The sequence below is a fragment of the Podarcis erhardii genome (genome assembly GCF_964252035.2).
Source record: "Podarcis erhardii genome assembly, chromosome: 8".
NCBI lineage: Eukaryota > Metazoa > Chordata > Lepidosauria > Squamata > Lacertidae > Podarcis > Podarcis erhardii.
In genome coordinates this window covers 45,331,022-45,357,482 of record NC_138499.1, presented here as the reverse complement: position 1 = coordinate 45,357,482, position 26,461 = coordinate 45,331,022, and the positions used below count along the sequence as shown (strand labels likewise).

Here is a 26,461-nt window from a genome sequence, read left to right as displayed (position 1 = left end):
AAGTTCCTAATTATCTTTGCATCCCATTACTTAATTACAACTGTTTCAGTGAAGTTTTCTTCCCTATCCTTGCTCCACTGTGAGCACTGTTAAGTTTATGTGTTCAGGAAATCACCAAAGGTTTGGTGACAACATGGCTATCTTTTTCCAGGGAAAAGAACGTTCCAACAGGGAAGGCTGGAAATAACTTACTATAGACCTACAACCCAAGCTGTGGATAAAATTTCAACAAATGATACTAGAAACCAGGAATTATATAGACTAGTATAGACTAGTAGTACATTTCAATTATCTTTTTCCCCATTAATTCCTCTGTTTTATGCAAAATCCTAATCTTCCTTCATTGCTTTTATTCCAATTTTATATTTTTTTTGGCAAGGGACTTTGTCAAAGGCCTTTTGACAATCTATATTGATAAATATAAAAATCACCAGTATAGCACACTAGAATTCACTTCACTACAACAGAATGGTGAAATCCTACTCTTAACATAGGATATCATGTTACATCAACTTCATTCTGTGTGTGCACGTGTGTATACATCATTGTATAAAACTAAGTTAGTCAACCTGGTGCCCTCCAGATATTCTTGGACTCCCAAGTTGCATCAGTCCTAGTTGCTGTATATATATAATATATATCCCTAAAAATTCAGGTGTAAATAATATACTTCTGTTGACCCCCCCCCCGAATTATATGCTACTATTAATTTCCTCTGCCCATAATTATGTAATTTATATTTTTCTGCCAATCCTGCCAGAAAATTTTGGGTTGGATTTTCATTTGCTAAAGAATAGCCACTTGCATCAACCGTTTATCACACTTGTCATTTTGCAGTATTCTTCTCTCTTGGTATTTTACTTCGTTTAGATTTCAAAATACATTAAACAAAATGCCAATAATCAAAGGGAAGCCATCTCCTAAGTTGTTGTTTTAACACAATATCATAGGAATAAGGTAATGTTTGTCACCACCAATTAAAAACTTTTACAAAATAGGACCGTTATAAAACAATTAAACCTTGAAAATGCATTATTCCCTTGGAGAGAAACCCTGGAGGAAATTCTGCTTATTAAAACTGCAATTTTAGTTTCCATTAAAAATGAGAGTGAGACAACAGAAGATCGGCTGGAAAGACAAATTATTTCTTAATGTCAGTTGAGCTTATTTTAAATGAGATAACATATCTATAGCAGGTTGGGTTCAGCATGTTTTTTTGTCTCAACTCATTTATCTAATTCAGTCATCTTGATTATAGTCTCATGGACCATCATTTTCAGAGAGAATTTTGTAACAAACAGCCTACGCACAACAACATACTGATTACTGAACAGTTAATTCTAATTAACTTGGCTATGGGAAGAGAATTTTGATAAAGTTCTAGAATACAAATACTATTTGGTTATCCTGCACCAACAACTACAAAATAAAAAACTGCAGCATGCTTGCAAATGAAATATCAGAGTGAAACAGATCTAATTTAAAGGAGCAAATGAAAAAATTAAAATCACAAATAATTTATTCTTCTGTTAAGAGTTGATGGAGGAGAGTTTTAAATAGCAATGAAGTACACAGTGGTGGGAAATTGGCACAGAACCTAGGAGCATTTAGTTCATACCTATGTTCCTCACATTTTCAGTTCAAAACTTGATTTTAATTTGCAACCAATATAAAAAAGAAATTTGTTCTGAATTTAAAATTATGGAGGAATGCATCTTTTTATGTCTTATGCATTCAGGTACAGCTTATCATGTAAAAATATAGCAACACATTATAAACATATCTAACTCCTGGGCCAATTTTAATTATATTTTTAAAAATATTTACCAAGACAGCCTAAATGCATGTATTTCTGTGCAACACACTCTATGGTGATGCACCTGAGAAAACAATTGCAGGTTGATCTCAAACAGTTTTGTGTTCTCTATGGCTCTGCTGTTAATCCAAGTGATGGCTAACTCACACGCAACACTAAAAATTAATGCAGTTCACAATGAAGTTTGGCATTTTAAAAAACCTCACTAGAACTTGGTCTTGGTCTCATATTAACCAGTATGAAAATGGACATAAAACAACAAATGCCTTCTTTCTTGACTCTCATATGATAAAGTTTAGACAAGAGTTTTACAAAAGCGCCTATACTATTTTTGTTACATAGAAATGATCCTACTAAAAGTTAAATACACTTATGAAATAAAATACATGTCAACCTATCTATAATTTGTTTTTAAATACTTTGTATATTCAAGCCAGGTTAAATGAACACTTTTTAAAATTCCTTGTTACTGCAATCAGAAAAAGATCACAGCTTGATTTATGTGAAACCATTACAAGACACTTACAAATCCAATCTGAACATTTTCCTGTTACCAAAATAATAATATTACAGAAAATTGCCACTGCTAGAAACCATTTTTACAAAAGAGCTTTGCACAAAATATTTAAAAATTAATTCTTTATACTAGACTGTGTTATTGTCCATGATCATCCTGTCATTAAATAGATGGGGTATTAATTCTGCATACCAGTCTGTCAAGATTGTATGTTGAGCATCTCTCTTTCATACAACAATGAGACTAACACAATAAAGAATGCATCATGTGCCAATCTATATGGGTTTCTGACCTTGCCCAGTGCGTAGTGTACTGCCTTGCATATTCCATATGAAAAACATAATATATAAAATATTGCTGCTGTAAAAATTTTCCCCTTCCCCTTACAAAAGAATCTGTGGAAAAATATCAAATTCCCTTAACCTTCATAAACATACAATGCTGTTCACACATTTCAGCTTGTAACAGTTTGTTTGATGTACAGTTCTAAGCTCCTTGCAAAATTGAGTATTCTCTGTCCAATATTGCCATCTAGAGTACAGATGCAAAATTATTTTAGAAAGACTATCACTTTTGTTTATAAACCAGTCCAGAGAGGCAATATACTGAAAAGCAGCCATTTATCAACAATGCAGGGTTGTTTTTTCTTCTGTTTCTCTTGTTTCCCAAACTAGATAGACTAGAATATTCTCTTCAAAAGGTGATGTCCACAATACTGAAGAGGCAATACAGCTGCTAAAATTTACTGGTTATTTCCTGTTTTTTGTTTTTCTTTCATTGTTGGTAGTTTCCATACTGCCCCTAAGAAGAGAGAGGGAGAGAATGAATGTAAATATACTGTTGGTTTCCTTATTTTCCTAGAACAAGACAACACACCTGGAATATGTCCCAAAGTCATTAGACTTGCACATACCCCTGAACTTTCACTTCTTCTAAAGCTAAAGTAATGGCAAATGGGATTTGTTTCAAAATTTCAATTGTAAACTTGACACTATTGATTTTCTTAGAAACTGGAACTGGCAATAAAGACCTTCAGACTTTAACTTATTGTTCTGACATTCCAACAAAACCAGCAGATTGAATTTGTTCACCATATTTAAACCCTGCACCTTCAAAACTACAGTGTTCCTACAGTGGCTTACAATTAAAATAAAAATACAATATATAAATATATAAATATATAAATAATTAATCTCGCTGTAAACAAGTGGTACAGTGACAATAAAGTATTTCTATTAGTAGACCCTGTGGGATGCATTCAACTAAGTTTCACTCAGAGCAGACCTAGTGAAATTAATGGGCATAACGTAGTGTCCATTAATTTCAATGGGTTTATTCTGAGTAATTTAAGTTGAAATTAATGAACACGACTAACTTGATTAATTTCAATGCGTATACACTGAGTAAAATGCAAGTTGGATACAACCTGTATCTAAGAACAGCACCAAAGCCCAGTAGCTAAATTAAATGTATTGTTTTAGTGAAATTGTATTCTTAATTTTACTCAGGCCACTTTGAGTGTTTTGTAAAAGCTGACTAGAAATGATTTTTAAATAAATAAAACAGCAGAGTTGCACCTCTTGATTCTCTGTAGCCTGGAAATATTATAAAAGTCAGAAGACAGACAAAGCTAGAAGGGTGTTGCATTAAACCAACCTGCATACACTGCAGGACAGAGGGTTACATGGCACACTGCACAGCTGAGCATTTGTTAGAGAACAATAATGCACACTAACTTTGTTCTTTCAAAGAGGGCTAAAGAGGACAAACTATAAGCTTGCAAAGACTGAAAACTGAAATGTGTAATAATAATTTGTACCTGAAATGACAAATTGAAAGCTAAAATATTAAAATGGGAATACAAAAACGGCACCTGGTCATATCCATAAGGCCTCTGTTGTGGTGGTTGTGGGGGCCCAGGCTGCGTAGGCCGATATCCTCCGTACTGCTGCCCTTGCCCTTGGGGATAACCGGAATACTGAGGTCCTGGAGCATTTTGAGAAGGACCTGAAATATTTTATAGAGCAAAATTAAACAAGGATCAACTCAAACATTAAAACTACAAAGTCAGAAACAAATCATAATCATCAAACCATTTCTTTCAAAAAGTCAGAACAGGCTGTTGATCACACCAATGGGCCCTCTAATCCAGCATCCCATTCTCACATTTCCAACTAGATGCCATGGGGAAACCAGTAGGCAGGACTGGGTGCAACAGCACTTTCCCTGCATGGGATTCCCAAAAATGGGCATTCAGAGGCTTACTGCCTCCATCAGTGGAGGTAAAAAAAAGTCATTGTGATTAGTAGCCATTGCTAGCCTTGACCTCCATAAACTTGTATAATCGTCTTTACAAGCTATTCAAGTTAGTGGTCATCACTACCTTTTAAGTGAGATAATTCTGTAGTTTAACTAAATACAACGTGAAATACTTTTGTCTGTCCTGAATCTTCCAACAATCAGCTTCATTGGATACTCTTGAATTCTACTATTATGTGAAAGGAAGACAAACTTTTCTCTATCCACTTTATCCACACCGCACATAATTTTACACCTCTATCATGTCCCTGCTTATTCACCTTTTCTATAAACAAGGAAAGCCTAAAAGATGCAACCTTTCCTCATGAATCATATAAAGCTCGTGACTCTTCCTTGCATAATATTATAACTCCAGGTTTGCAAGAATAATTTCTGCTATCCAGATTTGAAAGATACAAGTCATTTTATATGGTTATCTTTCTTCTTTTACAAACATGACAATTTTGTTAAGCTGAGCTCATAGCAGTGACTTAACAAAGCCAAATTATAATTACCATGTCCCTCTGTTTAAACTCTGGAAAAAAGTACAAAGAATACAACCCTTTACCCCCCTTAATAAATACACCCTGTTGTTTTTCCTTTCTGGCAGGCAGTAAGAGTGTGGGTATGAGCCTACCAGATAGATGCCCACCAAAGACAAGTGAAGAAACTCTTTTCAAAGCTTTACTTGTCACTTTCCAATCTATCCGCCTTTTCAATAGCTTTTGGTGGCGGAATCTCTTTGTTCTACAATTGGGGAAAAACATTAGAACAAAGCTGTTGGGATCTAGTGTCCAAATTCTTTGATGCCTCCTATAAAGACTCTGCAGGATCCAATTAAACTAAAAGAGCTATGAATATCTAAAAATCAGTAGGGGAACTCTAGTATATAGCCAAGTCTATTTACGCAGTTATTAACTTAACTTGATCCAACACTAGGAAGCATATTTGTTACATATCATATAGTGAGTATGTATCTACAAGCTGATACATTTGTCATTTTGCACTGGTGAAAGACACTGATACCTTCCAATATCCTCTCTGCTCTACCCAGAAAAAAAAAATACATACTGCTTAAAGAAGTCTGTTCAACAAAAGCTGCAAATGTGTGGTTTACATCCACAGTATTTGGCCTCCATACTGGGTCAGAGCACTGATTTATCTAGTCTCTCTCAAATACAGTAATATTAACATTTCAAATAAAACTATGTTATTGGCTTGTTTAAAAGACAATGCTGTTTAGGACGGAATCCAGCAGCTAGAAATTAAGTTAAAATTCAAGTCTCACAATGAACGTAAGTACACTACTGAACACTGCTTGCCAATGCAACAACAAGGGCTGTAGAGGGAAGGCTTTCCAGAGATGACAGCATTTGCCCACTTTGTCCTATTTGCCTTATAGAGGATATCACTTCAATGGTGTACCTTAAGACACCTAAATGGATGCTCAGCATGGTGTCTGACAACTTTCCTCTGAACAGCAAACTCTCATGCCATATCGCAAACTACGCTTGGAAGTCCCATATGTTTCAAAACTAGACATGGTGCCAGCAATGTGGAAGGAAAGACTGGTGTTCAAGGAACACCTGCTAAAAGCCTTCTTGGGCACAAAGTACTACTACTGCAGTAGTCTGGATACTGACCAATGTTTATTATATAGCAGTCACACTACAAAGGCTATCTAAAGTTGAGTTTAAGAAGGTACTGGTCTTCCGCAGCAGCATCTGCTCCAGCTGGTATTCAGGAATGATGGGAATCTGTTTTTCCAGATGTTTCTGGACTATAACTCCCATCATCCTTGACCTACAACTTTATACTGTAAAGCACCCTGTGATCTTTGGATGTAGGATGGTATAAAAATTTACTAACAACAACACCCTTATTTTTAGATCCGGTATAATTGAGGCAGCCTCATGTTTGTTTAATAGGCAACACGGACTGTTACCAGTCGGGTCCATTCAATGCTGTAAGAACAAAAGGATGCTTACACACATTAAATTCCCCACTCTCTCCTTTCTACTGCAGCCCCCTGAAAAGCATTTCCTGAGGCCTGGTAAATGGAGCAAGAGGGCTGCAGTGGGAGGCTGGATATCAGAAAGAGCAGGAGACAACAGCAGGGTGGGTATTGCTGCCACTTACCTAGATGCTGCAGGGGCAGGGCTGTGCAGGCACACTGGCAGTGTCAGTCCAATGGTCCCACCCTGCCCTAGCATTGTTCAGGTAAGAAGGAAGTGACAGCTGTGTTAGGAGGGCAGCTCCACCACACCAAACCAGCCACTCTTGGGAGAGTGCAAGTTACCTCTGCCCAATTCTATGCCAGTGCCCCCAATGGCATCTGATGCCTTTGTCTTGGGAAGAAGAAGAAGAAGAAGAAGAGTTTGGATTTGATATCCCGCCTTTCACTCCCTTTAAGGAGTCTCAAAGCGGCTAACATTCTCCTTTCCCTTCCTCCCCCACAACAAACACTTTGTGAGGTGAGTGGGGCTGAGAGACTTCAAAGAAGTGTGACTAGCCCAAGGTCACCCAGCAGCTGCATGTGGAGGAGTGGAGACGTGAACCCGGTTCCCCAGATTACGAGACTACCGCTCTTAACCACTACACTACACTGGGTCTTGAAAAGTTTTTCAAGGGTGAAAGGGGCTGCAGTGGGAAGGGTGTTTTTTTTCAGAATTCCCTTTATATAAGCATCCTTGTACGAATATTGCATTGGATACAACCCAATGAATTCCTTAACCAGGCAGAAATTTGTTCACAGAAGCTTCACTTCAGTGACCTTCAGTTTGCGTGCACAGATTGCAGTCTGCATCTTAGGCACTTATTCAGTGAGGATGAAAATATCTATATTATGTTTACTTCATATTGCAAAATGGTTCAGAGCAAGGTTATGCATTGATCTTTCTATTTATGTACGAAACAGGTTAAAGCTGTAGAAAATATTAAGAGATGCTGAAATTAGAAAAAATGGCACATCAGAAACACTGATTTTGAGAGTTGCTCAATTTGAATAAAAGCTAAAGATAAAACACACAAATGCACTCTATCACAGTCTGTTTCAATTTCAGAACTTATAGGAGACCAAAAATATTGTTTTAAATTAACACCGTGAAGGCTGTGATCTTGAGTTTATTTCACTTGGAAGTTATACAGAAATAAACAAGACTAACTTTCAAATAATGGCAATTCAAATGTGTGTATTAGGCATATTCTACCTACGTCCTTCCCAATTACTGTGTAGGAAGGGAACTGAGCCAAAGGATGTAAAAAATGATTTTGAAACTGCTGCTTTCAAATGTTACTTTTAACAGAGTGGAGAAGTGTTATCTGAAAACAAATTTTTCAAGGCATATGGTTTACTGGTTAGTTTAATAACAGAAGTGAAAACTCCCCATCCTCTCTCCATAGTCACATGGGGAGTGTGTGTATAATCCTGCTTTATAAACTGCCTGTGGATTTGAACCTTCTGTGACTGTTGGTGCATAAATGCTCTATTGCTTCTGGTAAATTGACATTTTGGTTCCACAGACAGCTACAAAAGGATAAAGGAGTAAACTAAAAGCAGAAAGCCCAGTAATGGGGAAACTGTAGCCTTCCAAAAATGGCTGGATTTCACCTCCTATCTGACCATTGGCTATGATGGCCAAGGCTCATGGGAGTTGAAGTTCAACTATATAGTGCCATAGGTTATATACCCCTGACTATATATTTACTCACCATAACCTTGCTGCTGCCCAGGGTAACCTTGCTGACCTGGATACTGCTGCTGTTGATAGCCTTGCTGCTGAGGCGGTGCTTGGTAGGCTTCTTGCTGCTGAGCATATTGCGCATTTCCTGAAACATGAGGTGAAGCAAGGACAGTTAAAGGCACTTTTTCTAGTTCTTTCCCCACTTGTTTTAATATGCACAGTGAACACCACAAAAACAAAATGAAAATCCAGTCTTGATCTCAAAAACTGAACAAAACCAAGAAAACAAACAAACCAAAACAGAAGGAATTAGGCCAAACAAACTGCAGTTAAAGCCAGATTTTGCAAGGCTAAACTGCAGCATTTTTCAGCATCTCTGCCAAATGAGCATTAAGTTTACTGGAACGTGATGTCATGACTTGATAATGCCATGACTATGCTAAATAAATAAAAAAAGGACAAAATTAAAGACAGCTACAGAGCACAAACTAACTACACAAATCAGCAAGCTGTTTCCTAATGGCACTATATTTGTATGTACACATACACACAAAATATACAACTGGACCAATGGATTTATGTTTAAATAAAAAGGTACGATTTGAATAGATGCTAACGGTGTTTTAGTCATTTTACTGCTGTTAGAAATGACAAATTAAGGTTTAGATGTTGCAAGAAACTATTTTGAATGCTTCAAGTTCCCTGCAGTTCTCAACAGCCAGCGACTAGTAGTCTACAAGAGCTTTGCATGGGCAGGAAATAGGTTATGTTGTGCAAGATTTTGTTCCTTTGTGGAAGGGAAGAGGAAAAGGAATGTATGTGCGCATGTGTGTGTGAAGGTATATAGATACCTCCTTCGTAGTAATGTTGGGAGGAATCCTCATAAGGCCTATCGTAGCCTTGTTCAGGATACGACGGTTGCTGATAACCGTAATCACTATGACCTACATCAATTCGACAAGAGACAGGAAGAAACGTTAATGGCCTCTGAATGAAAATCCTAAGAAGTTTTCAACTTACTGAAAAATCAGTGTCAGCTGGAAATACATTAAAAAGAACCTTCAAATTGATTTAGAAGGATTTACCAATAGGATTTCCTTTTATACGGAATTAACACGTGATATGAAAAAGTCAGCTAATGAAGTAGTTCTAGCAACATCACAGTGAGGGATAGTCTTAAGCTTCTGATCATCTTTGTTGTGGGGGGGTGGGGAGTACTTTTGTCTTTTTTTATAAAAATAAAAGCATTTAGTCCTTTCACATGTAAATAACCTGAATTTAATTAGAATGAACAAAGAAACCAATTATCATACACCTGTTCTACTGATTTCCAATTCAAAAGCATATGCTGCTAAAAGCAGCATACACTACAAGGAACTTCCAAAAAACTTCATTGCTTTTTTTTGGTATGGCATATCTAAAAAATAATACTTATCTTCCCCTGCCCCAATATAATTATTATCCACAGCAATCCTTTGGGGGGGGGGGATGGGACACAAGAGAAAGGACAGCTTTCCTTCCAAATTCTCCTTTATCGTGTAAGCGCAATGAGTAAATGCTATGGACACCTGCCATTAGGATCCAGTTGGTAAAAGAAACATCCTACCTGATGCTTGCTTTAAGTTCTCACATATTTCTCCTGCTTGTAATTAGAAATCTACTTCATTAAGTAATATTGACCATGGTCAGTAATAATATGCTTCTTTTAGTTAAAAAGTAGTACTACATTTTTCAAAATGCTTTCAACTTTTGTGGCTACTATCTGTATATAAAATCATTCCTGATCATAGGCATCCCAAATTTTAATCAACTGCATATTCCATATCCTGCTACTTTTTGTCAGTTAAAAATGCCTTTTCATAATTAAAGACATGATTTGCAGATCATGTTATACAAGACAACTCTTGCATTTGCCAAACAGAAAAGAACAGAGCAGAACATAGTGGCTCTAATTCATCTAGCTGCAAATGGACTTTAGAAAATGTTCACAAAAGTTACCTATGCCACAGCTGAAAAGATAATTTTATGTATTTTATACCATTTATAAGCCACTCTATAGTTCAAGTTCTCTTGACGGCTTACACTTTTGGTTTGGTCTTGTGCATAACATCTAGCAGCCAGATAAGACACAGTATGACTTCCAAGGGGGAAGTTGTAGCAGTGATTGATAGAATTTGAAAGCGTGCTTTTGTGTGACTCTGCCTTACCATACTTTTACATGTTATAAAACTGGCTCTAACTTGAACCATAATTAGGGGTGTGGAAATCTGATTTCCTGACATGTGGATTAAGTAAACCATGAATATGATGGTGATGAATGATAAAAATGTGGTAAAATACCAGCAAATTCTATCTGAACACGTTAAAAAACACACACCACACAATTAATTTGCAACCAATAGTTGCTCTGAAAAAGGTATTATATTGTGTGCTACAAATTAATGTACAAAGTGTCATGTTAGCTCTTACAGCAGCAATGAATCCATCAATATATTTTTAATTTGTCTTTACTGCCATACATTAAAATTGAATTTAAAAATTTCATTTCCTGAGGAACATCCTTGCATTTCCCTATAATATACGATAAGAATTTCTAATTTAAGAGAAAATTTTACAATGCTAAGAGCCAGAATTTGTACTTCCAAAAATTACGTGATTTCCAAAATCAGAAAAATGTTAAAAAGGAAAAATGGAGTTATCTAGAATTCTGCAATACAAGCATAGAATGCAGCCACGAACTGGGTCAAAGTAATTGCAACCGCAGCTTGCTCTTTAAAACACAGAGAGAAAAGACTTTGAAAGCATATTGGTTGTTTTGTTAACAGCTCTTAAGTAAGTATTGAGCTTTAAAATTTCTTTTTATAAGCAAAATGATATTGAAAAGCAGACATAATACATGACTGCATCAAGTGTCCTACAAACAGTGAAGAATTTAATATATCTTGAGCCAAAAGAGGGAATTCTGATAAAATCTGTATCAGGGTACTAGAACTGAAGTTACAAAGCTTATACTTTGAGTGAGCTGTAAAATAAAGTTATCCGTAGGGTTTCAGATTACTGAACTTACAAGCTTTAGTAAATATAAGAAGTGTTCTAGTGATCAGTTGCTAAAAGTTGTTCATCAAATAGCTTTATATATAACTGGTAATGGGCAGGTATGTAAAATGGGAAAATTAATATTATGAGAAATTACCATCGGGGTAATATTGCTGGTTCATGCCTTCTGGAGGACCTTGTCCACCATGACTGTATTGGTCCCCATAATAGTCTTCCTGGCCTGAGTACTGCTGTGGTGGGCCTGAAAAACCACAACCAGTCAATATGTAAATAACTTATTTTCTCTGTTAGCACGCTCACTAATTTCTCAGTTTAATATGAGAAACAGTCCTCATCTAAGACTTCCCCCACCCGTGTCACTGTGTTTCAGAAAGCACACTTAATGCTTTGTGACTAAACAGGTATGTATTATATATATACACAGTAACTTGACTGAGTTATATACCCAAGATGATGCGAATATAAATTTCTAAAAACAGAAAGACAATATCTATATATGTATATATATATATATATACATACTTGTTGCTCTTAAAAAAAGAAAATAAAAAGTAGATAGTTGTTGAAAACCATCTCATCTTGTCTAGTGTGCAACTTGTCAATTCCACTCTACATTAGTACAGATTGTACAGTATTCCATATACTGAACATAGATTTTAGCGAAGTTTTATCTTTTTTATATAACTTTATAATATAGGTTTCAACATTTAATTCCAAAATAGTGACCTTTTGGCTTGAAGTGCTATTTTGGGGAAAACATAATAGTACAGGATTGGAAATAGCCACTTGTTTGGGGATTTGCCTTCATGTTCTGAGGCAGAAAAGCTTTGCAAAAGCTAACTCTTTTATGCCTGAAATGATAAACAGAGCAGGCAGGTGCACACGTAAAATTGTGTACTTTAACTTTTGTGGCCTTCTCTGAAAAGTTTAGATAAATACAGAATGTATGTCAAGAATATAGAGAGAACAGGATGTAGGTAAGAAAATCAGCTGAAAGTTTTTCTTATGTGTTAATTAATCAAGTGGTAAAATTGGCAACTTTGAATCTTACCTTGCTGTGGTGGTCTGTATGGAGGAATCTGCCTCTGTCCTATCATATGGTTTCCTTGGTTAACTTGACCCATCATTGCCATTGGTGGCTGCTGTCCCTGATAATGTTGCCCACCTCCCTGGGGCATGTTATACTGTTGAGAAGGCGGCTGCTGGTGCATCATTGGGCCTACAGTGAGAAAAGCCATAGCAACATTTTATGCATTCATTCTAACTATAACCTACATTCAAGACAAACAAAAAGAAATATTAACTTTTCTAATTATCAGCTTTGACAAATAACAATTTTGGGGCACCAGAAACACAAAATGTCTTGCAAATCTTTTTCTACAAGATAAACACAAAGCAGTTTAAGGCTAATATGCAAAATATAGTAGCTAATAGACAAAAACATATAGGGATAGGTAGAACCTGCTCAAAAAGAAGGATGGCCAAACCTTATACTGTAAAGTGTTGAATATGCTAGAAAAGTTTCATTGGCTTCAGCTGACCTAGCATAGTACAGGATCTTGAAGACTATAATTTAAGATTTCCTGCAACACAACCTTGTGTTTGCTTTAACAATTTGCTAAAACCCTGCTTCAGGTCCTCTGTGTGAAAGACGTGGAAAACCTGTCAACATATAATTTTAGGTACCTTTTCTCTTTATTATAATCACAGTGGTGTGCCAACTCTACTTCTTCCTACCTACAGACTAAAACCTGCTATGATTTAAACAGTTGTTCACAAAAACCTGTGTTCTTGTTTTCTTGTTTTCACTGTGTAGCAAACTATGGAAAATCCAAACTGCCTGGATTCACAGCTGCTCAGTCTGGCTCACTTTGCTTTTCTGAACTCTTAACTGATTAAAAAAAACAATTTTTTCAGACATTTTCAACAAGTAAAGATCAGAAACCAACTCTACTTTTCAATAGCATAACTCAGTTCCCAATAAACACCTTGAAATCATTTTATCTGATCTGATGAAAAGGAGGAATTTTATGCTGTGAACCACCCTGAGATCTTTGGATGAAGGGTTGTATACAAATTAATTAAATAGAAACAATAAAATAATAATAAAGAGTAGAAATTTATTCATTTACCTTGATTTGGTTGCATGGTTATATTTGGTCTAGGACCATAGTTTGCCATAGGCTGTCCTTGGCTCATTGTCATCTGATTCTGTCCAGGCATGCTTTGAGAGGATGGCACTGAATGATTATAACCTCCCATGGACCCATGACTATTTGAAGGCATGTTCATGGAACTGTTTGTCATGCTTAGCTGGTTTGGTCCAGGCCCCTGCATAGGCATGTGATTAGGTCCTTTGAAGAAAAATAATTCCTATATTAATGTCTTGAAACACACCATCACAGAGCTATGATGCTCATTTAGAAATCATCTAGGCTGCTCAATAAGGTTTGTCACTTAAACACAACACACTTAGAAGACTGAAATTTCCTGCATATTTAGTCATACTGCCCTTCCAAAAGAAATAACATTTTGCATCACTGTTAGCATTTCCTACATTGACTAAAGCTTTGTACATGCTGAATGTAGCACTCTATTGATGACCCAAAGTCACATTTATACAGATTTGAAACATTTTAATAAATACCCGAAATGGTTAAAACAGTGGTATGGTTAAACAATGGAATTTGTTGACACAAGATGTAGTGATAGCCACCAACTTGGATGGCTTTAAAGGAGCATTAGACAAATTTATGGTGTATAGGACCATCAATGGCTGCATTCTCCTCCATCCTTGGAGGCAATATGCCTCTGTATACCAGCTGCAAGTGGAGGGAATGCTGTTGTTTGCACATCCTGCTTGCAAGCTTCGCACAGTAATCTGGTTGGCCACTGTGAGAACAAGATGCTTAACTAGATGGGCCTTTGGTCTGATCCAGCATGGCTTTTCTTGTGTTGTTATGGTATTCAAACAGTAGGGTCTCTTTGATGAAAAAATAACCAATGGTGGGCATTCCTTCTTCAATGACATTTTGTGTGCCATTGCCAATCTTTCCCCAGAAAAATACAGCCTAATAAAACTGATAAAAACATGGAACACTGTTTTGCTTTTATCCTGCAAGCACTGACATGTCACACACTTTTATTCTGTAATAAAAACTTGACTTCAAGTTTAGAATGGAAAAAATCATGTTGAGGTATTGTACACAACTTGGTTGATATACAGCCCTCACCCCGCCATTGTACTATAGAGATTAGTAGAAATTAGATTTTCTGTCTAAGTGACTTTTCCATCAGCTTCAACTCTTACATATCACACTAACTTAGATGTGATAGCATGAGATAATCTTTCAGTGAGAATTTACTCAACCACAGGCCAGTACCTTTCTTCAGAAAGCCTTCTAAACACAGCTGTAACTGTATGGTTTCAGACAGACTAAATTTAGCCAGTTCTGTTCAGAGGAATGCTGTGTGTCAGCTACATCAAAGCCCAAGGGCAGCCTGATAAACACAGAATACAGGTCACAATAGCTCTGTAGCTAACAAACTTAGAGAGCTTGTACTCAGGGGGCATTCAAAGCAGTTTTGTCATCAACAATCTTCTATCCCTTGAGCCCACATGTTGTTTCAGTTGCTGAGCAACCCTGGTGTTAATGTCTTCTTGGAGAAAAAACTTACCAGGCATCTGGCCGTTCATCTGGTTCTGCATGTGTGGTGCAGGAGGGCCCCCACCTACCATACCATCTGAACCCATATTGTGAGAACGTGGAGGTGGGGGAGGGCCGCTCTGACTCATTCCTCCTGGACCCATTGGCATATTCTGTGTGGGTGGCTGAAAGACAATTTAATGAAACAGAAGAAGTTAGTACAATAAATACCCATCATATGCATGTGGTACATTAACCAAGTTCTTAAGCATGTGCCTTGCTTCTCCTGATATATTCAACTTCCCTCAATACCTGGTAAGACTTTGCAGCACAGCACTATCTTCCAGTATGACTATTCCAGCACAGACTTTCTCCTCACAATTCAGGCTGTTTATAGGCTGTTTATTTAGAATGTCAACCTTTTTATCTGTAACTGCTACAAAATAAATTCAGGATTTTACTTTAGTGTTGAGTATGAAAACAGACTCCCTAGGAAGGTGCTGGACTCTCCTTCATTTGAGGTTTCTACGCAGTTTGAATGGCCATCTGTCATGGATGCTTTAGCTGAGATTTCTGCGTGGCAGGGGCTTGAACTAGCTGACTTCAGGGTGCCTGCGGGGAGCATGGGTTTGAGTCCCAAGTTGGGCAAAAAGATTCCTGCACTGCAGGGGGTTGGACTTGATGACTTTTGTCATCCCTTCCAACTCTACAATTCTATGATTCTATGATTAAGCAAGTCATCCCATAAATTCCCGCAGGGACACTAGGATAGAGCAAAAAAATTCTGCTCAGGGAAGAGCATTCTCTTGCACTCAAAGAAGAGGAAGCAGGCAATTTTTGCTGATTCCCCCCTCTACTTCCAACCACCTGGAAATCTGCTCTGGAGGGTTGAAGAGGTGTGTGAGGTGGTATGCAGAATTACAGAGAAAATCTTCAAAAATCAACTCCCCTATTACATCAGCAAAAGGCTTTATGCAAAAGTTTAGAGGGAAAGCAAAATAAAGGTATATAAATGCATGGCAGTCTCCTCTAGGAAAGTCAAAGAAGGGAACTTCAAAGGACAGACTACCCATCATACTTCCCATGAGAATCTCCCACGAACAGGGAAGGCTCTTATCATACAGCTGTGTAAACAGACCTGTGAAGTAATCATGAGACACTATTCCCAGGGGAAACTTACCATCTGGTGTAAACCCTGTATATACCGGGGGCATGATGGTGCAGTGGAAGTGATAAGTGGTGGTGGGAGTCACCATGCTAAAAAAAAAATGTAAGCCTAGAGAGGAAGACTTTCTGCCCTGCCCTTTGCAGCAGAATGGCAGTAGTTGCAATTTTAATACTTTTTAGTTTCTGGTTTTGGCCCAGCAGCTTTAAGTGCCTCTGAACACAGGGGTTGTTGGAGGACCACATACCCTCGGTAAACTATTCAAAACCCACGCATTCTTACCTTTTAAAAAAACCTACTGGGTAATGGGAAATGTGATGTGGATGGCCAATGCGAGGGATGCAAAGACAGCTGGACTGCCCTATACACTTGAGACAATAGCAAACTGTTTTGGCCCCTATTAAATTTTGTTTCTTGGATCTTCTATTATACCTAATCCACCAAAACTTGTCTTTTTTCACCACATCTACCTGAAGCATCGTGCACCCAAAGACGTATGTTGTCAATGTGGCACACCAGGGGTGGCAGTGAAACATGTAATCTAGTCATGTCCTATAGTGGCAGAGTTCTGGAAAGAAGTCATTGTCTGTGTTAACTCCATCCTGGGAAAATCCTGAAAGGTCCCCTGCCTGAAACCCTGATGAACTGCTGCCAGTCAAAGCAGACAGTGCTGAGCTAAATAGATCAATGCTCTGACTCAGTAAAAGGCAGATTCCTATGTTCCTAAGTTTCATTTCTAAAATGCATATTAGGCCTGAAGAAACTATATACCCATTCTTGTGGAACAGCTAAGTACAGGACTGAGGTTTCAAACTTACACATCTTTCACAAACAAGATTATTAAGTGTACTTCTTTACCTAAAGAGTTTCAAGTTTCCTTGGTACCCACTATCAGATCATGAAAGTCAGGGAGTGGGTTACTGAATTACCAGCAGCAGACATAACAGGAAAGAAACTATGAGTTTCACTTTTAACTAAGACACTGGAACTAAATGTGTGTAGATAAATACAGGAACAAGAGAAACAAGATTCTGAAACTTGCATCAATTCAGTACATGTCAATTCTTTTAAATAGAGAACTCTAGTATAGGATAAAGATTTTTTTAAACATTTTAAAAATCATACTTGGTTTACATGTGTATAACCATGCAATAAATACAGTTATTCGTGCTTAAGGAAAAACATGTTTGGATCCAATTTTCAAAAAGCTAAGGCATCTAAAAACACTAAATAAGCAGGCTATGACATTCATGGATGTTAAAGATGTTATATTAAGAAAAACATCTGCATAAAAGTGTCAAGACAACTATTCTTTCAGACATTAGCAGAATGTTTAAGTTTGAAAAATATTAGTAAGGTTTTCCCAGAGGACATGGCTGAACAAATAATTTGTTTGCTTCAAGAAGTCGATAAAGAAAAACAGCTAAGTATAAAGGAATCTGTTTTCATTTTTCTTCTTTAGGTGTTCAGCTATTTTTAAAAAGCCCTAGCCTGTACATTTCTTCCACTCTTTCATCCATTGTCTATTTATTGCCTAACTTCTAATTCTTTTGCAATAAGCGTATTTTTTAACTCTAGGTACAAGAAAGATTTCAGGTAGTTGCAAGCAGAGATGGGCAAATTCCCCATGCCAGGCTTGGAATTTGTCTTAAAAAACTGTTCTCCTCACATGCAGAAAGAACTTGGATTGCCCAACAACCCCTTCCCTTCCCACTCATCTATACATCTCTCCCCACCCACCGCACAAAAAGAATTGTGGCAACAGCAAAGGAAGGTAGAGACATCTAGTATTTTGCTATGGCTGCATACCAGATACAAGAAGCACTGTGTAGTGCAACTTTCTCAACACTGGCAAAACTAGAATTCCTAGAACACCTTGCAGCTGGCATGCAGCCACAATAGCATCCTTTCTTCCCTGCCAGAGCAGCATATTTAAGAGGGTGGGAGGAAGGGACAGTCCAAGTTCCTCTCCCATTCAGTTTATAGGTGGAGAATAGAAGCCAACCTAATTAGTCTTCCAAGCTGTATTTGGATAAAGTTCAAATTTATTTTGAATAACAAAAGTAGCCAACCTGGTACTCTTCAGAAGCTTTGGGCTACAATTCCCATCAACTGCCCAAGCCAGCATGACCAATGCTCTAGTCTGATGCGAGTGGCACTCCAACAGCATCTAGAGGGCACCATTTCAGCCACCTCCCAATTACAACAGGTCTGGCACCAACAGTTGCCCAAGTCAGGCACTGGCTAAAAATGTGCCCCTCACCAGCCCAGCCTGCTACCTACGAACTCAATGGCTCCAGCTGGTGGTGTGTGGAGGCATCACTTCGTGTGGAAGTCGAGTTTGGTTCTCATCCATGGCAGCTGGCTAGCCACCATCTCTACTTCCCTATCTGGCCTGGGAGTTTCTTGAGAATGGAAAAAGGGCTCCTTCACAGAGCCAGGCATTTGGGCAAGGTGGTTAGGTGTTTGGTTGACCACAGCAGCTAGGTAGATTTAACAATTCTAAAGCTTAGTTTTTCTGTTTTAAAAGTCCTTCTAAGCCACTCTGGCAAACTGCAGTACCACCACAGGCATTCTTGCGCAGAAAGGCTGGATCTCGTTAATGGCTTTTGGTCTTCTCTAAGAACCAAGGTGCCAGAGAAGTTTCCTGCAGTGGTGCTGCTGCCACCATAGAAAATATTTTTTGAAAAAGAGGGGGCAGTGGGGAGACGATGTTGATGGTGCTGCACTGTGCTGTAAAGAAAAGGGTGTGTTGGGGACATTAGCAACAAAAACTAGCATGGAGGTAATAGAAAACAGTGATGTGTTTTTGGTTAACAACTCTTGGTATGGCTGAATTTCCAATGGTTTGTGATGAGGTACTATGAAACCATAGGGCACAACCCTAGTGTGTTAAGTGGCATTTTCAACCAGTCGAATATTAGGGTAAGTTGCATTAAATGGGTTGGCTCCAAATAACTGTGGGTGGAAGGAAAATAGCTGCAAGTGCTTGGAGAAGTTGTATTAAAGCCCTTCACGGCCTAGGACCCTCGTACCTACAGGACCGCCTCTCCTGGTATGCCCCACGGAGAGCCTCAAGGTCCATAAATAACAACACCCTAGTGGTCTCTGGCCCTAAGGAAGTTAGATTGGCTTCAACCAGAGCCAGGGCCTTTTCAACTCTGGCTCCGGCCTGGTGGAATGCTCTGCCTCATGAGACCAGGGCCCTGCAGGATCTGATTTCTTTCCGCAGGGCCTGTAAGACAGAGTTGTTCTGCCTGGCCTTTGGCTTGGAGCCAATTTGATTCCCTCCCTCCCTCTTTTTTTTTTTCTTTTCCTTCTCCTCCTGCGATGAGGCTACATTTTAATATTTTAATGTTCCATTATTTTAATGTTGTATTTTATTTTTGTTTTTAAGTTGTAATCATTCATCTTGTTTTTATTATTGCTTGTAAGCCGCTCTGAGCCCGGCCTTGGCTGGGGAGGGCGGGGTATAAATAAAAAATTATTATTATTATTAATATTATTATTATTATTATTATTATTACAGCTCATGCAATGCTACGCTAAGTAGATTCTATAGCAATTATCATGCTTCCACTTGTGCAAGTAGTTATGCAACCTCTTACGCAAGCAAAAAAAGGACACCTTTGAATTTAGCTTTACTTTCCCCATGTAAAATCCTAACATGAGATCCCAAAATGCATCAGAAAAGGGAAACCAAAATAATCAAGCTGATGGAGCAACTCGTCTGAGGAAAGATTATAACCTTTGCACCTATTTAGTTTAGAGAACATAGAGCTGTATAAAATTTAGTATAGTACAGAGAAAGTGGATTTTAATTAAATGGTTACCAGCTGTAATGTAAAGGTTGAACAACAAGCGAAAATAAGTTATATTAAGTTATAATAAGGATTTGCTGAATTAAGAATCTGAATTAGAATACAAAAGGGGGAGGTGAGAGGAGGTCCGGGATATAAGGTAATGGAAATAAGAAATGGGAACTATACTTGTTTTGTTTTGTTTGTTTAAATTGTGTATTTTTGCTTTTTTGTCTGTTGTTTTTTCTTTTTGTATTAAATTGGAAAATTTTAATAAATATCTTTTTTTAAAAAAAAAAAGAAAGTGGATAGAGAAAAGTTTTTCTCTCTCTTTCTTGTAACACTAGAACTCAGGGAAGATACAGGACAAAAGAAAGTACTTCTTTACAACATTAAGCTATGGAATTCACTCCCACAAGAGTCAGTGATGGCCACCAAACTAGGATAGCTTCAAAAGAGGATTAGACCTTTGGCCTGATCCAGCAGACTCTTCTTATGTCCTTATGCCCTTCAGCAACTGGAAGAATTAGTTGCATTGAGTTAGTATTTTAAAAACAAAATGTATCACTGTACCATATCCATAAAGAGACTTGGTAATCTGTGCTAAAATAGTCAAGGTACAATCTAATTATTTATTTTATTTATTAGATTTATATATTGTTCTTTATCATAGGATCTCAGGGCAGATCACAGAATAAAATACAGGATAAAAATAAGTAAAACGAAACAGCAAAACAAGAATCTCCCTTCCCACATACACATTTAAAAGGCTGTGGAATAATAATCAGCCAGAGGAACGTTTTTGCCTGTCGCCTAAAAACATATAGTGAAGGTGCTAATCAAATCTCCCTGGGGACAGCATTCTACAAATGGGGAGCCACTACAGAGAAGGCCCGTTCTCATGTTGCCACCCTTCAGATCTCACATGGAGGAAGCACACAAAAAAGGGCCCCCAATGAGCTTAGAATCTGGGACATTTATATGGGGAGAGGCGGTCCTTCAGGTACTGCGGTCCTGAGCCATTTAAGACTTTATAAGTCAAAATCAGCACTTTGAATTGGGCTGGTTTTAATTCTGACTGATCTTATATTAAGAATTACAGCCTTTTCAATGAAATCAAGCAAGTGTTAGGCACAAGGTTCTATTTTAGTAATATACTGCAAACAGAGATATATGGGGTAGAGATGTTTGTTACAAGGTAGAAGATGCCATGCAGAAAAATTAGTACAGATATTTGTGATTAAAGTTTTCTTTAGGTACATTTTTACATTAGAAAGAGCACACAAAATTGTCTTTACAAGGTACTTACCGGTGGCAGTATAGATTGCATATTTTGATTGGAGTCTGCTATTGTGGCTAGGTAGACCAAGTTTGTATGCAACAATTGCTGATAACTATAAAAAAGCAGAGTATGTTTACAGTTTAAAGTTGAAGATTCTCATGTCACTACTGTCAAAAACTGCCATGTAGCTATTCTAATGGCAGCCTCTTATGAAGACTTTGTACTGGGCTACACTTAAAAACAACTCAGAAACAGGAATTGGTGTAGAATACTCAAATTTTGGTCTCCACACAATGGCTATTAATTAGTTTTAGGCACCACTTCTAGGTGCTGCTTCTGACATCTTAAAGCTCTTAAAAGCCTTATTCCCACATATCCAAAGTACATTCCTGTGTAGATGGTTGATAGTTGAATGAGGTCTTTTGGGTAATGCTGGTTGTAGGAACCACACCGTTGTCTTAATTTGCCTATTCAAAATTTTACACCATGATGGCCCACACATATGTATGTGCATGTCACAAAACAGATATACCAGGCACATCCAACTTTCAAGAGACTGCGATCCACTCCCAGTATAAAAAACTGGCAGTGATCTACCCATTGTCATTGGAGGGGCAAGGAGTGTGCGTGGGGTGCGTGTGTGGAAGGAGGTGGCTAACTGGACGCAGGAGGGGGGAGTTTAAATGGGGGGGAGGAAGGGGAGGAAAAAGTTCTCTCTCTGAGAAGCCAGTCGGCTTCTCCCCCACCCCAGCCAGCCCTTTCTCTCTCTCTCCTCCATCCCTGTCAAAAGGAGCTGCACACTTGATGCGGATCCCGATTCCTCCTTCCCCCTCCTCCCTCCCTGTCAAAGGGAGCCACACAGCTGATGTGGATCCCAATCACACTTGCCCTCCCTCCTTCCCCCTCCCACCTTTCCCCTCATTGTCAAAGGGACCCAGTGCCAGGGCTGCCACAGCAGCCAGGCCGGGGGAAGGCAAGCAGACAAGGAATGTCTCTGCCCCCCTGCCCCGGGTGTTGTAGCTGCCGCTGCCATGGCCACTGCCAGGCCGGGCAACATCCCTTGCGCTTCCCGTACAGCCCGGCATTTCCTGCTGTGGCGGTGGCGGGACCTAGTGCCAGGGGGCGACAACATTCCCACGATTGACCAGGATCACTCCCGCGATCTACTGGTTGATCACAATTGACCGGTTGGACATGTCTGAGATATACTAACAAGCTAACTGAATAGGAAAAAAAAATCACTTGTACCAACCAATACTATACAATAATGCTATATAAGCAGAAGTTAGAGATTATGCACTTGCTTGCATAATGTGTTTTGTGCACCTGAAAAACCTGTTCTGTGTGCACAGCACATTACTTTAGAGCATGGTTAAAGTGAACATGGCAAGAGTGAACATGAATTACATTCAGGTAATTAACTTACTGAGAGCACTCTGAAGTTTTGCCTTTGTTCTGGTAGTCCATTATACACTGAATGAGATGGTTGTTTTCATCCAACATCTGTAATAATAAAACAGATTCTCAATAAGGTCAATCCATTCAAGCACCCACTGAAATCTATTATTCCGAATCTCTTTTCTTTTTGAAAGTTTAGCAAAAGACCTTTTCTTCCTTTCAGATTCGCTGCCTATCATAGCAACAGGATTACTGATCTCAACTGGAGCTAGATTTTGTCACAATCTGTCTTTTCAACCCATATCATAAACTTTCTTGGTCCCTCTTGTGGAATCCAGAGTTCAGATTCATTACCACTGCTATTTATCTGTTATTTTTCCTCAATAAGGGGGAGGGTACAGCAACTATGTAACTGATTTTCCCAGTTTCCCTTTTAGCTATCAAGAACTTCAAGTTCTACCACAATCTTAAACATACTTAAACTTGAATACAGTGGTACCTCGCAAGACGAAATTCGTTCTGCGAGTTTTTTCGTCTTGCGATTTTTTCGTCTTGCGAAGCACGGATTTTGGAAAAGCTTCAAAAATACCAAAGTCTTCAAAAACCTCAAAAAAGGCTACCACACCGCGTGCTATGAGAAAAAGGAAACAAACTTGCAAGACAAAGGAAACAAACTTGCAAGACGTTTTCGTCTTGCGAAGCAAGCCCATAGGGAAATTCGTCTTGCGAAGCAACTCAAAAAACGAAAAACTCTTTCGTCTTGCGAATTTTTCGTCTTACGAGGCATTCGTCTTGCAAGGTACCACTGTAGTGGTATTTAGAATGACAGAATTAGAAAAGTCAGACAACCTAAAATCAAAGAAGCTTCATTTGAATAAGTGCGGGCAATTACCGTAGGTATTTTGAAGCAGTAAAACTGCTGGAACACTTTAGTTTCCTAGTCATACATAGATTATTCCTTTCCCTCCCCACCCCCACAATAATTATTTACTCATAATTTTTAGAAGGAAAAAAATAGGAATTTCTGCGTTCAAGAAATATCAATTGGAGCTATGACACTTCATTTTTCTTGTCTTATGCAGTCACTGTAAAAGACCAAAAAAAAATCTACTATAACTACTTCTATTACTTCAGTTAGTTAAAAGCATCAAATTCTTGATTCTACACTTATGAAGTTAGCTATCAGAGATAATATAGAACTTAAAACTGTGTAGTTTACTTAAACAGAATCAATACTCAAGCACCAGTTTGAGCAAATGAAAGTACTTCACATATATTATCTTATTGTAATTGTGAGACCACCACTGATAGATCAGTCTTATTAGTTCCATATTGCAGATGGGGAGGAGGCGACTTAAGATGAAACTGTATGGTTTAAAAAAATCCACCATGCCCAAAAAGAAATGTAACTTCTAGTTCAGCCATTTAGAAACAGTTCTGGGACTTCAATGAATTGGTGTTAAAACTGTAGCCTCAATGTCTTCAAAAGAATGCAGACCATCAAATTCTTAGTTAACTACCGCTGCCATGAATTAAGCAACACCAGAAACCATAATATCTATATGCTTTCCACAGTGATCTTTCCAGTTCTGCAAGTGTTTCCACCATCAGGTTTCTCAAGTTTTCAACAGTACTTTTGCATCACAAATATATCTTTAGCATCTTAACAGTCCCATACCCTATTACTAACCTCTCCATTACCAGCCCACCCTCCTTTTCCATCATTTTCCCTGAAGCATAACGATTTAACTTACAGCAACTCTTTAAAATCTTCATTCTTCTAAACTACTTAACTTACTATAAAAGTACTTCAGCTGAAACATACACCTCCAGATGCAAGTTCTTTTAATATCAACTGCCCCCCAATTTTCATACTGAAACAGTAGGTAAGAGCTATGATTTCTCTTATACTCTGCCTTCACCACTGCGTTAATCCTGAATGCCTGCTCTTATATTACTCAGTTACAGATAGGTAGCCGTGTTGGTCTGCCATGGTCAAAACAAAATAAATAAAAAAAATAAAAAAATTCCTTCCAGTAGCACCTTAAAGACCAACTGAGTTAGTTCTAGGTATGAGCTTTCGTGTGCATGCACACTTCTTCAGATACCTTATATTACTCAGTAAATAATGATTTGTGCCCCCCCCCCCTCAGTAGATCATGAGTTAGCAACATGCTGGATGCTGTGGGCCTTCGGGGTGGGGAGGAGAGGTAGGAGAGAGAGTCACTTATAATTAGTGGGACATCTCTGACATTTTCACATGCATGTAACAAGATTTTCTGCAATTTCTTGAGCAATTCCAGCTAATGCACTCCCCCTCCCCTATAATCCATTTAGCTCTACGCGTCTCTTCCACTCCATGATTATGTTGTGTGGGGCCACTGCTTGAGCTTTCCCGATTTCCAACATTTATTATCATTTATTTCATTTCTATCCCACGTTCAGGGCCTTCAAGTGGCATGCCATGGCTCTCCCCTTCCTCATTTAACCCTCACCCACCCTCAAATAACCCTATTGAGTTCGGCTGAGCTGAGAAGCAGTGACTGGCCCAAGGCCGCTCAGAGGCCATCAAGGCGGAGTGGGCATTTGAACCCTGGTCTCCCAGGTCCTAATCCCACACTTTTAAACCTACTACTAAAACCGCACTGCCTATCTCGACGAATGCAAGTCACAATACTACTACTACTACTACTGACTTTTAGAAGACATCTGAAGGCAGTCCTGTTTAGGGAAACTTTTAATATTTGATGAATGATTGTACTTTAATATTTTGCTGGAAGCTGCCCAGAGTGGCTGGGGAAACCTAGCCAGATGAGCGCGATATAAATTATTATTATTATTACTATTACTACTACTATTTAAAGTGGAAAGTCGGTGCAGCTCTGGGTTGGATATTCAAGCCACCTCCACCCCTCCCGTCAACCCCTTCATAGGGGAAGTCACAATAGCGGCCTACCTCGCAGGGCTGCCACAACTGCCACCCCTCCATTAAGCGGGGCGGTGTTGGCACAGGAAAGAGAAAGGAAACGCGCCACATTAAAACGGCTAAGGACTACTTTTGGGGGCTCCCAACGTCCCGAGCTGCCCCAGACCTCCCTCACCTCCCCCCCTGTAATGAGCCCCAGCCCCGGCTTCGGCAGCCTGGCCCGGCCTAGGCCCCTCAGCCCACCTTCTGGATGGCAGCCGGCGTGATCTCGCCCTTCCCCCGCTGCCTGGGGGCTGCGAACGCCACCGACATCTTGGGCCCCCGCGCGAAGACGGGCCTCGGCGCGCACCGCGGCGGCTCCCCGCTCCTCCTCCTCCTTCCTGCCCCCTCCCGCCTCTGAGGCCACAGCGGCGACAGCGGCGGCAAAGCCCTGGGAAGAACAGCAGCGAGCTGTGGAGGAGGAAGCGGTTACCCGTTGGGCCGAGCCATCGCCACTCTCAAAACAGGGGAGGGGACGGAGCAAAGTCCTGGCCAACGGCGACATCGGGCGCCACCGTGCCCCGGCGGCGCGGCGCTGCTTTCGACTCAGCTCCCCGTAGCTCCGTTTCCAAACGGAACGGTCCCCGTTGCCGTCCGGAAAATGCGCCCGTGAGGACTGTTAGCGAGCGCACCCCTTCGCTGCGACAATGGTACGTTCCTACCCGACCTCCTTCGAGCGATGACAAATGTTACAGCCCCAGAGGAGGGGGCGGTCGGGAGAGAAGTTCTCTGTTGATCTATTCCCGCCCCCTCCCCCCGTGTTCCTCGCATCATTGGTCCAGCCCACTCTTTTCCGAGCCTGGCGTTTCCCTTTCAAGTCGCGAGAAGCAAAG

At 39.2% G+C, this 26,461-nt stretch overlaps 1 protein-coding gene across 3 annotated transcripts; it reads right to left on the bottom strand.

Moving 5' to 3' along the window:
• Positions 1-1,501: 1,501 nt before the first annotated feature.
• SS18 (SS18 subunit of BAF chromatin remodeling complex) lies at positions 1,502-26,024 on the bottom strand. Of its 3 annotated transcripts, XM_081873712.1 has the most exons (11): positions 25,833-26,024; positions 22,692-22,768; positions 21,293-21,377; positions 15,050-15,203; positions 13,504-13,725; positions 12,423-12,590; positions 11,508-11,612; positions 9,166-9,258; positions 8,343-8,459; positions 4,207-4,340; positions 1,502-3,134 (listed from the first exon to the last, which is right to left on the bottom strand). In XM_081873712.1, exons 1-11 carry the CDS (start codon positions 25,899-25,901, stop codon positions 3,108-3,110), a joined length of 1,251 nt encoding a protein of 416 aa, XP_081729838.1. In that variant the 5' UTR covers positions 25,902-26,024; the 3' UTR covers positions 1,502-3,107. The 3 variants fall into 3 exon arrangements, with proteins under 3 accessions (XP_081729838.1, XP_081729836.1, XP_081729837.1); XM_081873710.1 differs by lacking the exon at positions 9,166-9,258 and having other exon boundaries at positions 25,833-25,977; XM_081873711.1 differs by lacking the exons at positions 9,166-9,258; positions 11,508-11,612 and having other exon boundaries at positions 25,833-25,977.
• Positions 26,025-26,461: the final 437 nt, after the last annotated feature.